Here is a 17,010-nt window from a genome sequence, read left to right as displayed (position 1 = left end):
TTCATCACTTCAGTCAAAAAATCCTTGAGAATGATGGTCTGAGCTGCTTCTTTTTAACATTAACACCACAACCTTTGTCATCTACAAATTTCATTTTCTGCAGACTGGGTACCAAGTCCTTTGACACAAGTTTGTGCAGTAAAGAAATGTTCACCAGAACATGTCTCTCTTGTCATACCTCAACTGCACCAAGGCAAGTGAGAGTGTCACAATGAATAGTAATCAGATCATCAATACACATGTTCTTGTATCTCTTTTCTATCAAGATCATCCGAGAGAGAAAGATTGTGACAACCCATTTTTCGACAAGCACTGAACTTTATTTCATTCATCACAAATCTATGAAACACTTAAAAATTCTACTTCTATCATTGACATGGTAAACATCCTCAATATTATGCTTCATAGATTTTCCAATCATGAATTCACAAAAAACATACCTTTTTCGCCATTGCAAAATAAGACACTTCCACCTTGAAGTGCCTCGAGAGAGAAGAAGTTTTCAGCTTCCCAGCTGCGTGCTTTGAGCATCCGCTATTCATGAACCAACACTGACTCCTACTACTTCTTCTCACATGAATACCATATCACTTGTTAGCTTTGGGAACCTATTTTAGTTGGATTTCCAAGTAAGCAGTTGAAGGAGTGATAAGATAATTATTTGTCCGGCGAGGCAGATTGATTTGTTTCAACTTAGGAACAAAAGCACGACCAGGTCCCTTCTTTTGAAAATTCTTCTATTGATTAGCATGACCAGGTCCCTTATACTCTAAGTTCTTCTGTTGACCAGGTCCCTTCTTCTGCTTGTTGCTCTGTTGATCAGGTCCCTTCCTTTTCTTGTTCCTCTGTTCAGAAGATTTTGCGAGGTTATCTTGAGTCTTTTTACAAGAAGGACAATCCTTATTCAAATGACCATCACGACCACAATGAAAGCACAACAATTTGTCAGACACAAACACATTTTTGAATGGGATGATTGGCAAACAATTTTGAAGATGTGGACCATTTAAGAGATTTTGTTCAGTTCTTCTTTGATGCGGATCAGGTTCGTCTCCAACTGATTATTTCCCTTCAAGGCCATAGCAAGTTTTGTTTCAGCGGTGTTCATACTAGTTTCTAGGTCCATTTGCATACTACTAGCCTCTTCTTTTCCTTTGCCAGATTTCTCACTCAACATCTTCAATCTCTTCTTGAGTTCTACATTTTCAACTTCTAGAACTATCACATTTTCTTACACAAAAGACATTTGGTCAACCAAAGCTACCTTTTCTTTATGAAGAATATCTAGGCTATTATTCATCAACTCTTTTTCAGTTGTGACTCAATGATAGAGTCAATCAAAACAGTAGCTAGAATTCTCAACTTCTTAACAAAGTAAACATGCAAGTTTTGTTTAAGATCGAAAATGATTACTTCTTCTTCATCTTCCTCATAATCAAATTTTTCCATCAAAGCAAATATGGCATCAAACACAAACATGACATCCTGATTCATCTGAGTCACTTGACGAGTTTCCCCATACATCAAAAGCTTTCTTCATGATGTAGCCAACTGCAACTTTTCTTGCTTTCTTATCAGGGACAAGGTCCCTATTTTTGTCTTTCTCTACTCCAGGTCTTTGATAGGTTTTTACTTCAAAATTATGCATGGGACAATCTCTGATGAAATGCCCTGGCTTTTCGCACTTGTGGCACAGGTGGTTTGCATTTATAGCTCTGTTTGAGTTTTCTGCCTTTTGTAAGCCTCTATGTTTCCTTTCCCATTTTTGATACCTTCTCGTGAGGCATGTCATGTCCTTATCATCATCAAAAGTTTCAACAGATATCATCTTGATAGATAGAGACTTCTCTTTCTTCAACTCCTTCTTTGATGCTTCTTAATTTCTATTGAGTGGAGCAACCATATTTTCACACGAATCTCTTTTGGTGTTAACCAGCAAGAGAGCACCTGCTTTGATACCACTTTTTGGAATGTAGGCGTCCACTATCAGTTAATGGACCAGGTTGACACAACAAGAACAGTGCAGAAGATTAAATAATATGAAGAACACAACACAGGCAGTTTACGTGGAAACCTCCTTGCTCAAGGGAGTAAAGTCACGACCTATCAAACATGATTTTCAATCGTCTTCACTAATCTTCACAAGCAAAAGTGAAATCCGATTACAATAACGTGAGATATTAATCTCACAACCAAGCAATAACTCTACTGCTTGAAGAACCTAAGCAAATTTTACTCTGCCACTAATTTATCACCACTAGACAACTTAGGATTCAACTAAGCAACACACAGGTTGCTCACTAAATCATCACACTCCGGATGACTTAGGATTTTTACTAAGCAACACACAAGGTTGCCCACTAAATTAGTTTGACTCAACTAACATAGACTTTTCAACAAACCAAGGAATCTGACTCCTTTATAGATTAGGAACAAATTTACAATGTAAGCATGGAAGAGATAATGCTAAGACAACTAGGTAACTTGCAGCTCTCTCTGTTGCTCTTAGGATGATCCTTCTTGAAGATGGCCTTTGCTTTTTGAGATTTTTGGATTTTCCGAAATCCAACACTTTGTTTGCCAAAACTTGAATTTGTGTTTGTTGAAAAGAGATAATATATTTTTCCACAAATTCGTTGAAGCCATCTTATTGGCTGAAGACCTGTTGTTGGAAAAGTTGTTCACCTACCCCATCAGAGGTGGTAGCTTTTCTGACAGTTGTCTTTTCATCTTTTCACGTCACAGTCTTGCGGGGACCAGGTACCATGCGAACTTCTTCGTGAGATCTTGAAAAGGCTTGTTAGCTTACTTCCTTCTTTGGATGAACGAATATAATATCGTGTTTGTCATGCTAAAAATATCAAACATAAAGATTTATTATCCGTTGGACAAACACCCTCCTCCATTCTGATTGGTGTAGTACGATGACGCTTCACCAACCTCTGACGTGACAGTTTTACAGTTGTAACCAATTATGTATTTGATGGAGGAAACTCTTCTTGGGACCAGGTCCCTGCATTTGTGAGATACTGAAACAGACAATCTCATCTCCTCTTCTTATTGGTCTAGGACACTGCACTTTTCACCTACCACCTAACATGACAGCTTTTACACCTGTACCTTATTTGTATCTGGACGACAGCACTCTACCAGGGACCAAGTCCCCGCATTTGTGAGGTCATCAAAACACCTAGAATATAACATTTTCCCCTTTTTGATGATAGCATACAAATATATCTCACACTGAGTTTATCATTTATCTCACTGTCAGCAGTTCCAATAACAAGGATATGGTTCCTTGTTAGATCGATAAATTTGTTAAATCATCAAAACTTCATATCAAGTTCAATCTATCATCTCAACTCATATTCGAACTAACACAAAAGTCTTGTGATTTTTATGGTCTTATTCATACGATGTCATGTGCTTCAAGAATTCTCTTCAATGTCCGACTTAGCTTTCTGTGGTAGCCACAACAAGTGACAAACAAGGTTCTAATCTATGAATGTGCTTAAACACAACTATTGTAACACGACATGAACTATTAGGTAACACTGTGCAATTAATTCTGATTTTGCAATCAGCCCTTTTACTTGAATTCCTATGAATTGATTTTCTAATGCTACCGCAAGCTAATGAATAATACCTAACATATCCACCACCTTTCTTTTTTTAACAACACCAAAACCACTTAGGCGACTATGTTCTTTATAAAATATGAAAAGAGATTTAGCATTGTCAACGACCATACCTACAACGGACCTTCAATTTATTGTAGTTCTGAAAAATTAACATTATTCATGAAATATTGATGTTCATCATATTCATCCTCAAAGTCATATTCCTCTCTGCCCGAAACATTAATTAATTGATTTGTCTTATTCTGAGATCTCTTGGTGAAGCAAGTTCAGAAGATCATCATCACTATTCAAATATACATCAGGGCCATCGCTCTATCCAACATCTCATGTTCTTCATTTTGGGACAACAAACTATCATCATCACTACTTAATTTCAAAAATTATTCCGTACTTGAGTTAATTGACTATTTTGATTATTGAGATCATTTGTTAATGTTACATAATTTCTATTTATAAATTGATCAATAAATGGATAAAAAATTTAGAATCAGAATGACAGATGAAATGGATAAACAAGGATAAATTGAGTGGAATAAAGACATTGAAAGAAAATAAAAAAAAGAGAAGTTAAAGATCATTTTGTTTCTTGAAGGAAAATTTAAATAGTTCTTGAAGCCAAAAGGTTTATGTTGTGTATTTACCCCTAATCATGACATCAGTTTCAAAAAAAATAAAATGCTAAATAGCAACACTATTATAAAAATGTAAAACTTGAGAGTGTATGACCATGCTTCCTAAACTTGTCCCAAAAATTGATTCAACTTTTCCAGACAAGTTTTTTGCATTACCTCTTATTCGATTATAAACCCTAAGGGCATCTCCAACCCTATTCTCTGTTTTACTCTCTAAATACAGAGCTCTCTATTTTTTTAGACAATCAACTCCAATTTGATTCTCTATTTTATTCTATAAAAAAGAATTATTTTTCTCTCTCCTCAATAGTATATTATTATTCATATTTCATTCTTATTTTCTTATTTCATAATATAAATCAATTCTCCTTTATGAATATAATAACTCTAAAATCTTTATGTAATACAAAATTTTATTTTTTTCAAATTCTTCATTATAAAATTATATTTTATTCTAAATAACATAAATTGCGTAAATATTATATATAATAGATATCAGTAAACATTCAAATAAAAGTGAAATCATTGATGAAACATAATTGCATCATAAATATTGTATTATCATAAAATTTATTTTAAATTTTACATGAATACTCAACTTTAAAGACTATTATGTTACTCTTATGAATGCTCTATTAATGTATTACAGAATTCAAAATGAGCATTTTTGTCCTTATTTTTTATGTGTAGCTAAAAATTGTATAAATTAACAATCTCATCTTGTATCTGATTATTCGTGTACTAATTTACTTCCCATATTCCATTTTGAACTATTGAATCAAATATTTTCATGCTATTTAAAAAGTATAGTTTAATAATTTATTACTTTAACATAAAAAGTAGATTGTTATATAGTGAAAAATAATTATAATCTAAATTATATATTTAAAATGACCAAAAAAAATTAAAAATCAATAATATGTTTAAGATATTATATTAGTTAGAAAATAATTACAAATATTCGAGACTTAATTAATAATTTATATAATATATAATATTAAAATAACTTTAAGGTACACATTTAAAGTGACAATTTCTTTTTTTTTTAAATGATTAATTTAGCGGAAGTAGTAACTTGTTAAATGTTACATTGCATTAGAAAATAATTACAAATGATAAAGATTAAATTAATAATAGAATAGAATAATATTATAATAATCTAAAAGTAAAATCTCTGTTTAACTCTCTATTCTTCAATTATAGAGAGATGAGAGCCGTTAATATGGGCTAGGCCCGTTAGACTGACTTGACGTAACTCGAAATTTAATAGAGTTAGGTTAAGACTTTTGGAATCCATTTAAGAAAAGAGTTTTTTAACTCGCCTGAATAAGTCTGCTGATTTGTGGGACTTGAGAAATATCGATAGGGTCGGCCTGTGGATCAATAAAAATTAATTAAAAAAATATAATATAATATTAAAATTTAAAATTAAAGAGTGTCCAAACTCAAGACAATTAGGGGTTGTTTGGTAGTGGTTAGAGTTATGCAGGTATTAGCTATGCAGGGTTTAGTTATACATATATTAGTTATACAGTATTTAGTTATGCATGTATTAGTTATGTAGGGTTCAGAGATTACAATACATGACTTATAAACTATTTAATATTAAACTTGTTGTAAATCATTAATATATATTATTTATAAAACAATAATAATGCTAATAAAATGTGAAATATATTGAATAATATATAATGCTAATATTTTATTAACATATGTACCATTAAAAAATATACAATCAATTTCTAATTTTAAAAAAATATTCATATTTGCATAAATTAATCAAAACGGTAAGTATATAAAAAGGAAGAAAATAATCTATACATAATAAGAAATAAAAACAACACATGTTGATAGGAAACAATTAAAAAAATTAAAAGAAATAAAATGGTCTAAATATAAAAAAGAAATAAATGTTGGGTTATGGGCCTCTTTCCCTTCCTATGTGGATAAATAAAAACTCAATTTGGACCAACCCATTTTTGCCCATAGGCCCATTCTTATGAGGCAAATATAAGCCTATTTAGTGCTTATTTTCATATATACAGAGAGTTTTTTCAGCAGCCAAAATGAGAGAAAGAGAGCAGTTTTCGCAGTCAAAATTCAGCCCTAACAGCCAACTTCAAATTGCGATTCCCGCTTCGTTTCTTGTCCGATTGAGCTGATTTTTAGACAGTATATTGTCTTCATCTTAATCTTTGATGAGGAACTAACAGAGTTGGATTTGGTGGCCTGCAGCTTCAGTTTTGCGGTCGTGAACAATAGTTGTGAAATTGGTGATTTTGCTCCTTTAATTCTCTAGATTTGGTGCAATCTTATTTTGTTGTTTCTCGTTGTTTGGCACTTGTTTTATGGACAATTTTGGAGAAAAATATTGTAACTCTTGGTGATTATAGTGGAGCTTTTGGTCCCGTGGTTTTTTACTCTTCACATCGAAGGGTTTTCCACGTAAATCTTGGTGTCTTGTGTGATTGGTTTATTATTGTCTTGTTATATTTGTTTGGTTGAATTACTTGCTGCCTTACTATCATATTGCTTGTGGTTGTTTGTCTTCTCTTGGTTCAAATCGAGAAGGGAAAGTATAGACTTGGGTATTCTTCCGTTGTTATCCTATCAGGCATTCTTTGTTAGTGCCTTGTCTTTCTCAACAAAGTGGTATCAGAGCATTGGTTATTGTTGATTGTCGTTTTGAATGATGGAGACAAACATGAGCAAAATGGTGTGTTTTAAATGGTAGTAACTATCATATTTGGAAAGGCAAGATGAAAGATCTTCTATTTGTCAAGAAGATGCATTTACCTGTGTTTGCTTCTAATAAGCCTCAGTCTTTGAATGATGAAGAATGGGAATTTGAGCATCTGCAGGTTTGTGGCTACATTAGACAATGGGTTGAAGATAATGTTAGAAATCATATTGTGAATGAGACACATGCCAAAAGTTTGTGGGACAAGCTCGAGACACTTTATGCTTCGAAGACTGGCAACAACAAGTTATTCCTATTGAAACAATTAATGAATATCAGGTATAAAGAGGACACTCCTATTTCTGATCATATTAATGATTTTCAGGGTGTTCTTGACCAGCTGTCCGGAATGGGTGTAAAGTTTGATGATGAGATACAGGGACTTTGGCTTCTTAATACTCTGACAGACTCTTGGGAAACTCTTCGAGTTTCTTTGACTAATTCTGCTCCCAGTGGTGTTGTAACCATGGAATATACTAAGAGTGGTGTCGTGAATGAAGAAATGAGAAGAAGATCTCAAGCCTCATCTTCTTCAGCTTCACACTCCGATGTTTTGGTTACTAAAGATAGGGGGAGAAACAAGTCCAGAGGTCAGAATGATAGAGGTAAAAGTAAAAGCAAGTCAAAGTCTAAATACAAGAATATTACATGTGACTATTGCCACAAGAATGGGCATATCATGAAATATTGTTACAAGCACAAGAGAGATATGAGACAACAAAAGAGAGAAGGCGATAATGAAAATCGTGTTGCTGTTGTTGCTAATGATGATCTTCTTGTTTCTTGTGATGCAAATGCCATTAATCTTGTTCGTGATGATTCTAGCTGGTTTGTGAATTCTGATGCTACTTCTCATGTCATGCCAAAGAAGGAATTATTTTCTTCTTATACTCCAGGTAATTTTGGAACGTTGAAAATGGAAAATAATCATGAAGTTGAAGTTATTGGCATTGGGACAGTTTGTTTGGAAAGAAATAATGGTTCCAAACTAGTTCTATATAATGTCAAGCATGCTCCAGATTTTCGCTTGAATTTGATTTCTATGGGATATCTTGATGATGAGGTTTATGTTAATACACTTGGTGTTGGCCAGTGGAAGCTTACTAGAGGTTTGATGGTTGTGGCCCGTGGTGACAAGTTGTCTAACTTGTATGTATTTCAGGGCTCCATGTCCAGAGACTCAGTAAATTTGGTGGAGAATGATACTTCATCAGAGTTATGGCATAGAAGGCTGAGTCATATGAGCGAGAAGGGGATTGATAGTTTGTCTAAGAAAAATTTGCTTTCTGGAGTGAAACAAGCAAAGTTGAAGAAATGTGTTCATTGCTTAGCCGGTAAACTGAAAAGAGTTTCTTTTCAGAGTCATCCGCCTTCAAGAAAGCTTGATTTGCTGGAGTTGGTACATTCTGATTTGTGTGGTCCTTTTAAGGTAAGTTCTCATGGTGGTGCACTTTACTTTGTGACTTTTATTGATGATCATTCTCGCAAACTCTGGGTATTTCCTTTGAAGTCCAAGGATCAAGTACTTGATGTGTTCAAGAGTTTTCAGGCCTTGGTTGAAAGACAAACAGGGAAGACATTGGAATACATCCGCTCAGATAATGGCGGTGAGTATATTGGTCCTTTTGATAGATATTACAGAGAGCAGGGTATTAGACATCAGAAAAATCCTCCAAAGACTCCTTAGTTAAATGGTTTAGCAGAGAGGATGAACAGAACTCTAGTTGAGAGGGTTAGATGTATGCTTTCAGATGCTAAGCTGTCAAATTCCTTTTCGGCAGAAGCACTTAATACTGCTGCTTATGTTATCAAAATTTATCTCCTGCTGTTGCTTTAGATGGTGATGTCCCTGACAGAGTTTGGACTGGTAAGAATGTTTCTTATGATCATCTTAGAGTCTTTGGGTGTAAAGCCTTTGTACATGTTCCTAAGGATGAAAGATCAAAGTTGGATGTTAAAACTAGGCAGTGTATCTTCATTGGTTATGGTCAAGATGAATTTGGTTATCGTTTCTATGATCCTGTTGAGAAGAAACTTGTTAAGATTTTGACAAAGCTGACAAGGCTGATTTTCAGAGTAGTGAGAGCTTAGTTGATGTTGATCCAGTTCCTTTGACTATTGCACCGGAAGAAAATCTTCATAATGATGAAAATCAAGTTGATAATGAAGATGGTGATCATGTTCAGAATGATCGGCATGATGTTGTTGATGCTCCAGTGCAAGATGATGTGGTTGTCCAACAACCAATTATAGATGCTCCAGAGAGTTCTCTCAGACGATCTAGTAGAGAGAGAATTCCCTCATCTCGTTATTCTCCCAATGAGTATGTACTCTTGACTGACGGGGGAGAACCTGAGAGTCTTGATGAGTCCATGGAAAGTGAAGAAAAAGAAAGGTGGTTTGATGCTATGGAAGATGATTAAATCCTTGCATGATAATCATACCTTTGATTTGGTTAAGTTACCTAAAGACAAAAGCTTTTAAAAACAGGTAGGTTTTTCGGTAGAAACATGAAGATGGTAATCCAGTTCCACGGTACAAAGCTAGATTAGTTGTCAAGGGATTTAATCAGAAAAGGGGAGTTGATTTTGATGATATTCTCTCCAGTTGTGAAGATGTCATCCATTCGTGTGGTTCTAGGCTTGGCTGCAAGTCTAGATTTAGAGGCTAAGAAAATGGATGTTAAAACTGCTTTCCTCCATGGTGACTTAGATGAAGAAATTTATATGGAGCAACCGGAAGGTTTTGAAGTCAAGGGTAAAGAGAATTATGTTTGCAAATTGAAGAAGAGCTTGTATGGTTTGAAACAAGCTCCCGGGCAGTGGTACAGGAAGTTTGGTTCTTTTATGAGTCAGCAGGGCTTCAAGAAGACTTCTTCAGACCATTGTGTTTTTGTGCAAAAGTTCTCTGATGGTGACTTTATTATTGTGTTGCTTTATGTTGATGACAATCTTGTTGTTGGTCATATACTCGCAGGATTCAGAAGTTGAAGCAAGAGTTGATTAAGTCTTTTGCTATGAAATACTTAGGACCAGCAAGGCAGATTCTTGGCATGCAGATTGTCCGTGATAGAAAGGCCAAGAAATTGGTATTATCACAAGAGAAGTACATTCAGAAAGTACTTCGCAGATTCAGCATGGACAAAGCTAAGGTTGTCAGTACACCTTTAGCTATGCACTTCAAATTGAGCACGAAACAGTGTCCTTCTAGTGATGATGAGAAGGAAGATATGAAGAAAGTTCCTTATGCTTCAGCTGTTGGTAGTTTGATGTATGTGATGGTTTGTACAAGACCGATATTGCTCACGCTGTTGGAGTTGTTAGCCGTTTTCTTTCTAATTCGAGAAGAGAACATTGGAATGTTGTGAAGTGGGTTATGAGATATCTCTGTGGCACTTCTAGTCTGAGTTTGTGTTTTGGTACAGGGAAGCCTATTCTTTGTTGTTATACTGATTCAGACATAGCTGGTGATGTTGATACTCGCAAGTCTACTTCAGGGTACTTGGTTACTTTTGCAGGGGGGCTGTGTCTTGGCAATCTAGGTTGCAAAAATGTGTTGCTCTATCTACTACAGAAGATGAGTTTATTGTTGTCGTTGAAGCTTGTAAAGAATTGCTTTGGAAGAAGAGATTCTTGGGGAAACTTGGTTATGCTCAAGATAGGTATGTGCTTTATTGTGACAGTCAAAGTGCTATACATCTTGGCAAGAATTCTACATTCCATGGTCGGTCTAAACACACTGATGTGAGATACCATTGGATTCGAGATGTGTTGGATTCTAAGTTGCTTGAGCTTGAAAATATTCATACAAATGACAATGGTTCAAATATGATGACTAAAGCTTTGCCAAGAGGGAAGTTTGAAGATTGTTGCATGGTCGCCAGGATGGCGGTCTCCTCCACATAGTCGTGAGGGGGAGAATTGTTGGGTTATGGGCCTTTTCCCCTTCCTATGTGGATAAATAAAAGCCCAATTTGGACCAACCCATTTATGCCCATAGGCCCATTCTTATGAGGCAAATATAAGCCTATTTATGTGTTATTTTTATATACACAAAGAGTTTTTTCAGCAGCCAAAAAAAGAGAAAGAAAGCAGTTTTTGCAGTCAAAATTCAGCCCTAACAGCCAACTTCAAATTGCGATTCCCGCTTCGTTTCTTGTCCGATTGAGCTGATTTTTAGACAGCATATTATCTTCATCTCAATCTTTGATTAGAAACTGACAGAGTTGGATTTGGTGGCCTGCAGCTTCAGTTTTGCTGTCATGAACAATAGTTGCGAAATTGGTGATTTTGCTCCTTTAATTCTCTAGATTTGGTGCAATCTTATTTTGTTGTTTCTCGTTGTTTGGCACTTGTTTTGTGGCCAATTTTGGAGAACAATATTGTAACTCTTGGTGATTATGGTGGAGCTTTTGGTCCCGTGGTTTTTTACTCTTCACATCGAAGGGTTTTCCACGTAAATCTTGTGTGATTGGTTTATTATTGCCTTGTTATATTTGTTTGGTTGAATTACTTGCTGCCTTACTATCATATTGCTTGTGGTTGTTTGTCTTTTCTTGGTTCAAATCGAGAAGAGAAAGTATAGGCTTGGGTATTCTTCCGTTGTTATCCTGTCAGACATTCTTTGTTAGTGTCTTGTCTTTCCCAACAATAAAAACAACAAACTTATATATATGAAAATAATAAAGTTTCTGATTAAAAATAATAAAACTAATTAATAGGATAAATAGGTAAGTTATCACTTTAATACATAGTATAACTAATATTCACATAACTTATTCGACCTTCTACTTTGCATAACTTTTATACATAGATATTCCCTCATAAGCTATGTTGGTATTAATTATATAGGACTACAAAAATGCAATCAAACATGGTATAAGTTATGTTGATTTTTCTACCTAAACAAAAATTTCTACCAAACATAGTATAACTTAGTACATTGTTTAATACATGAATAAAAAGTAAGTTATACTGTAACCAAACGGCCCCTTAGGTTAATATTTCTTTATAGATATTTATATTTTTATTTTTAAAAAAAACTTAATAAATATTATAAAAATAATTTTATTCGTGAATTTGATTAACAAATAATAATATTAATATAATATAATATTATTTGTCAATATTTATGATAATTTTTTAAATTTATATTTTATAATTTAATTTAATAATTAAAAATATATAAATTTTAAAATAAATTGATCCGGCAAGTCTCTATTCCACATATTTGTAAGTTGGTTCAATTACATTTTAGACCCACAATAAAAATTAATTAATTTGATCATGTAAGTGTCAAACCATATATGAGTTAGCTCGAATGAATGGGTAATCCATAATCCCTATTGACATGTTCAGTGAATTGGAGAACTAAACATAGAAATGGAGACTAAAATAGAGATAAATTGAAGATGTTTAACCTAAATCGAAATCATTTTTATTAGTTTCCCTTTTTTTCCCTTCATTTGACTTTTATTAGTGTAGTGTGGAACCACCGGAGATGGACGCCGGGAAAGGAGCGATGTGGCTGGATGGACCCAACGGGGAGAGACGCCGGAAAATTAGCGGTGATGGCGGATGTAACCACCGGGGAGAGAGATTGGACCAAGCTCACTCCAACTCAGTAGATAAACAAATAAAGGGTCAAAAATCAAAATATATAGGGAGCGGTTGAGAGTAAATTCAGAGAATTGAGGTGAACGGTATTGCTTAATTCTCATAATTGCAAAATTAGCTTCTAATGGATTTTGCTTTTCTTCCTTTCTCTCGCCTCTCTCTCCTTCAGCTTCACACTTTCAATTCTTACAAACATTAACATATCATACCAATATTTTCCAGTTATAGAAGGAGGAGAGAGCCCGAACCTATATTTTCATCCAACAAAAACCATACCTATTACTACTATTTTATTTCACATAAAAACAAATTTGTTGTTTGTTCATTGGAATATTGTTGGAATTGTGTTACATTTGGAAAATTCTCGATTTGGGTATTAGGTTTGTTGTATTAATAGCATTTTACACAAGTCCCTAAATTCCCAAATTGTTGGAAATTGTGTTTATTTCACAAAAGTATCCATTTAGGTGCAAAAGACAGAATTTTACGAGAAGAAAAAGGATTTGCTGTGTCTCTAAATTTCCAAATTGGGCATATTTGGGGTTTGTTTGCTTTTCTGTGCATTGTAAGATTGTTGGGGATTGTGTTTATTTCCCAAAATTCTCAATTGGGGTATTTATAAAGACTTGTTCTATCGATCACGAAAAGGCCTTTTGTCATTTTATTGATTTATGTGTTCCATGGCAAGATTGTTGATTGAGGTTCAAGCTTTCATCACTGTAGCTATAAAGATTGGATAAAGACACAGATGCTTGAATTTGTAATTGATTGGAGATCCGTGAGATCTCCGTCAGCTTGCCAAGGAAAATGTATTCACCTCCCCCGTCTTCTACTAGCACCCGATGTGATTCCAAAGAGAGAATTGACAACACTAATGGCTCACAATTGCGACTTTATCAAGTTTGGCAAGGAAGAAATGTACTGCTGATCTTTTTCTTTGTGTTTCTCCTGAATTTATATATATTTTGGTTTGCAAGAACCACGTTGTTCAATTATCATCCTTTTGCATTAAGTGTTTTCTCCAAACATTATAAATTTAACCGTGGCTTCTTCCCGTCTACCTAAGTCTTGGTGGGTAGAGTTACTCAATACTAATGCTTGGTGGGAGGTAGCAGCTACCCAATGTAATAGTAAAGGAATGCCACCGTCAGAAAAAGATAAATTGAACTCCAAGTATTCCACAAAAAAATATCAATGGGACTTGAGCTAGCTATTCATCACGGTTTGGCAATCTTTACATGGTTGTTAACCTATCGCAACCCTGCTCGTTTAGTGGGACTTGAGCTAGCTATTTTTAGGCAGCGAATTATGATGAAACTTTACTTTAGTGTAGAATAGGCAACAGAAGTGAAAAGTAAAGGCTGCGGAAATAGCCTGTCACTGTTTGAACTGTTTTTCCAATTTTACTATATTATTTGTAAACTGAAGCTGGTGAAAGAAATCATTATAGTCCCTACTATCTCATTATAGTCTTTTATATCTTTGCAGAGATTCTACCTTGGAGGCAGACTTGTTTTTGGTCCAGATATTAGAGCACTGTTTCTTACGTTGTTCTTGATCCTATTTCCAGTAGCATTGTTTTGTGCTTTTGTTTCGAGAGAACTCATCAATGCATTTCCCCACCGATTTGGCTATCTTATTATGGCCATATCTCTTCTCTTCTCAGTCTTTGTGAGTTTTCTTCTTCTTTTATTTGACTGTTACTGCTTTATCTGTTTCCAATCCATCTTTATCTGCTGTTACTTTTAGTCCATCAATGTTAGGATGCAAGATAATAAATGAATCAGGTGAAAAACGAATACATCCCGTTTGGTGACAATGCCATTCACTCGCAGACATAAATTGGATCAAACTAGGTTATTATAACTATGCCAAGTGTGGCAGCTACTTTATCACTGGCTCTATTATATAAAAAAGACAGTAAAATATCATATCCCCTTTCTGTCAAAAATTTAGTTATAATTCATGCAAGCCATCCGGTAATCAGCATTTTTAGTATGTGCCATGCTTTTCCCTTAGATGTAGGCATTTTCTTCTGCTCATGCAGTTTGTTTGCTCTAAGAATTACTACTTATCTTATTTAGCATACCATGTTCTTTATTTTATGAATATGTATAAACTATAAGTATGCAAAAATGACGCATGGTTTGATGCATGAGCATCCACCAAGAGGCGATCTTTGTATATTTTTCACTCTCTCTATTTGGATTGGTGTGTGCTTAAAGTTGCTTCATGGTCGATGGGGGATCTTAATAGGTAATGTCTAATGTATTGATTGAAACTCTTGCAGATTGTAGTTCTTCTCTTGCTAACATCTGGAACAAATCCTGGAATTGTTCCACGAAATGCCCATCCTCCAGACACTGACGATGAATGTGATACCTCTAGCATCTCGACAAGTTGTTTAGGAAGTCAGACTGGTCCTATCAGTTTACCGCCTATGAAAAATGTTACTGTCAATGGAATAGTTGTCAAAGTAAAATACTGCAAAACATGTATGCTATATCGGCCACCACGTTGCTCTCATTGCTCCATATGCGACAATTGCATTGAGCGCTTCGACCACCATTGCCCCTGGGTGGGACAGTGCATTGGGAAGGTAGGTGTGATCTATGCTTGCATCTCAAAAAGTTTTGTCATCTGGATATATTGTCCTTTAGCTTCTGGTTAATCTTGTCCTGTCCAGAAAACACTTTTTTTTACAAAAATTGGGGGCGGGGGTGGGGGAAGTGGAAATAGGGGAGGGGATTACAAGGTGGGGAATCGAACTCTCGAAAACAAGCAAAATTAAGGTAGCCAACGCCAACCTACTGAGCTACTAAGATTCCTCTCCTGTCTACAAAACATACTTACTCTTGCATGGTAAATTTATTGACATTATGGGAGCTCTTGTTCGCAGAGGTGGTTCCAGAATTTAAATTTAACGGGTTCAACTTTTAAGAAATTCAGTATTAAGCTCAATGTGCTATTAAAATTATGGGTTCAAATCTAATGTTTATTAAGATTTTAGTAAGTTTTACATAAATATCTATTAACCGTTTCTAAAGTTATAGGTTCAACTGAACCCGTAGCCAGAAGGCTGCATCTACCCCTGCTTATTGAAAGATCTTGTTTTCTGCTTCCGTGTATATCTCTCTGGGATAGATTTTATCTTTTCTCTGTTTGAATTAGCTACAGTTTAAGGTACTGCCTCTATTCTCTGCATACTTATCTGACCTACAAATAGTGAATGTTACCATAGTTTGGAATTTGCCTCTTCTAGACTTTGGTAAGATTCAAACAGATGATACTTCGCATACAGCTCGTGCTTATACATACCTGTCATGTTAAACTGAATGTGCTTCAGTGTTATCAATAAAGTTTTTGAACAATCAATGTATATATGCTTTCTTTATTGTCTCATCTGTGATATATTCACGTTATTTCTTGCAGAGGAACTATCGTTACTTTTTCATGTTTGTTTCATCTACAAACTTCCTGAGCCTCTATGTCTTTGCTTTCTGCTGGGTAAATATAAAGAAGATTATGGATGCACACAATTGTAACATTTGGATTGCATTTTTTAAGTCACCTGCTTCAGGCATCCTTATAATGTATACGTTTGTAGTTTCTTGGTTTCTTGGAGGTCTCACAGCATTTCATTTGTACTTGATAATCACAAACCAGGTCTATTTTGCCCCCCTTCTCTTCTATTTTAAATGATATTTTTCAGTTCTGCTTCTCACCCTTCAGAATGTTGTATTTCCTGCAGACCACATATGAAAATTACCGGTATCGTTATGAGAGGAAGATGAATCCTTTTAATCTTGGATGTGCTCGGAATTTTAATGAGATCTTTTGCACCGGTGTGCCAAGTTCCAGGATCGATTTCCGTGCACACGTGCAGCTTGATCGCTCTTTAAGCTTCAACACCCTATCTTACTTGGGTGGGGCTACTACAAATTCAGATATGCACAAAATGAAGAACTTTGACGAGGAAGTTGGCAGACGACAGGGTGTTGATGATTGTAAAGAAACAGACAGCCGGATAAAAACCATAGGTGGTGGGGTAGATCGATGTGAGAAATGAAAGCGGAGACCATAAAGGCCACTGGGAGATAACATAATCGGGTTGTACAGATTAGTACAGAACACTATATGAAAGACAGGGAGAAAGAAGTGGTCTAATTCGTTGAAGTTTTCGTTCTTCCTGCATTGATGACGTGGCTATTGCTGCAGCATTTGAAGTTGTAGGATCGTCGTGGCTGGAGGAGTGGGTTCTCAATACTCTCTTTTTCTTGTGAATGATTAGCAGCTCATAGAGATAGGAATTGCATTCTATTATTCTTTGATGACATTGCCATTCAATGAATGTTTTTCTGGAGAAGTTGTAAGATACTGCT

General features: G+C 35.1%; 2 protein-coding genes across 2 annotated transcripts; one reads left to right on the top strand and one right to left on the bottom strand.

Moving 5' to 3' along the window:
- Positions 1-737: 737 nt before the first annotated feature.
- LOC104644714 (uncharacterized) lies at positions 738-1,828 on the bottom strand. Its single transcript, XM_010314868.2, has 2 exons — positions 1,478-1,828; positions 738-845 (listed from the first exon to the last, which is right to left on the bottom strand). The coding sequence occupies exons 1-2, from the start codon at positions 1,826-1,828 to the stop codon at positions 738-740; spliced, it is 459 nt and encodes a 152-aa protein (XP_010313170.2).
- A 10,497-nt stretch (positions 1,829-12,325) lies between these two features.
- LOC101262983 (probable protein S-acyltransferase 7) lies at positions 12,326-16,771 on the top strand. Its single transcript, XM_010314822.4, is given in 6 exon segments — positions 12,326-13,546; positions 14,117-14,299; positions 14,919-15,227; positions 16,061-16,294; positions 16,380-16,687; positions 16,689-16,771. Coding segments are annotated over 6 exon segments (1,191 nt in total). The 5' UTR covers positions 12,326-13,435; the 3' UTR covers positions 16,735-16,771.
- Positions 16,772-17,010: the final 239 nt, after the last annotated feature.

This window comes from Solanum lycopersicum, chromosome 11, assembly GCF_036512215.1.
Source record: "Solanum lycopersicum chromosome 11, SLM_r2.1".
Lineage (NCBI taxonomy): Eukaryota > Viridiplantae > Streptophyta > Magnoliopsida > Solanales > Solanaceae > Solanum > Solanum lycopersicum.
The sequence above is the reverse complement of the archived record's forward strand: the minus strand, read 5'-3'. Positions and strand labels throughout refer to the sequence as shown.

What these genes read in the sequence shown, in the direction of transcription:
- LOC104644714 (XM_010314868.2), bottom strand. Translation starts at nt 1,828, where the DNA reads ATGATATCTGTTGAAACTTTTGATGATGATAAGGACATGACATGCCTC. An exon ending in CAGATGAATCAGGATGTCAT is followed by an intron (nt 846 to 1,477) that starts GTTTGTGTTTGA and finishes TCTTCTGAACAG; the next exon opens with AGGAACAAGAAAAGGAAGGG.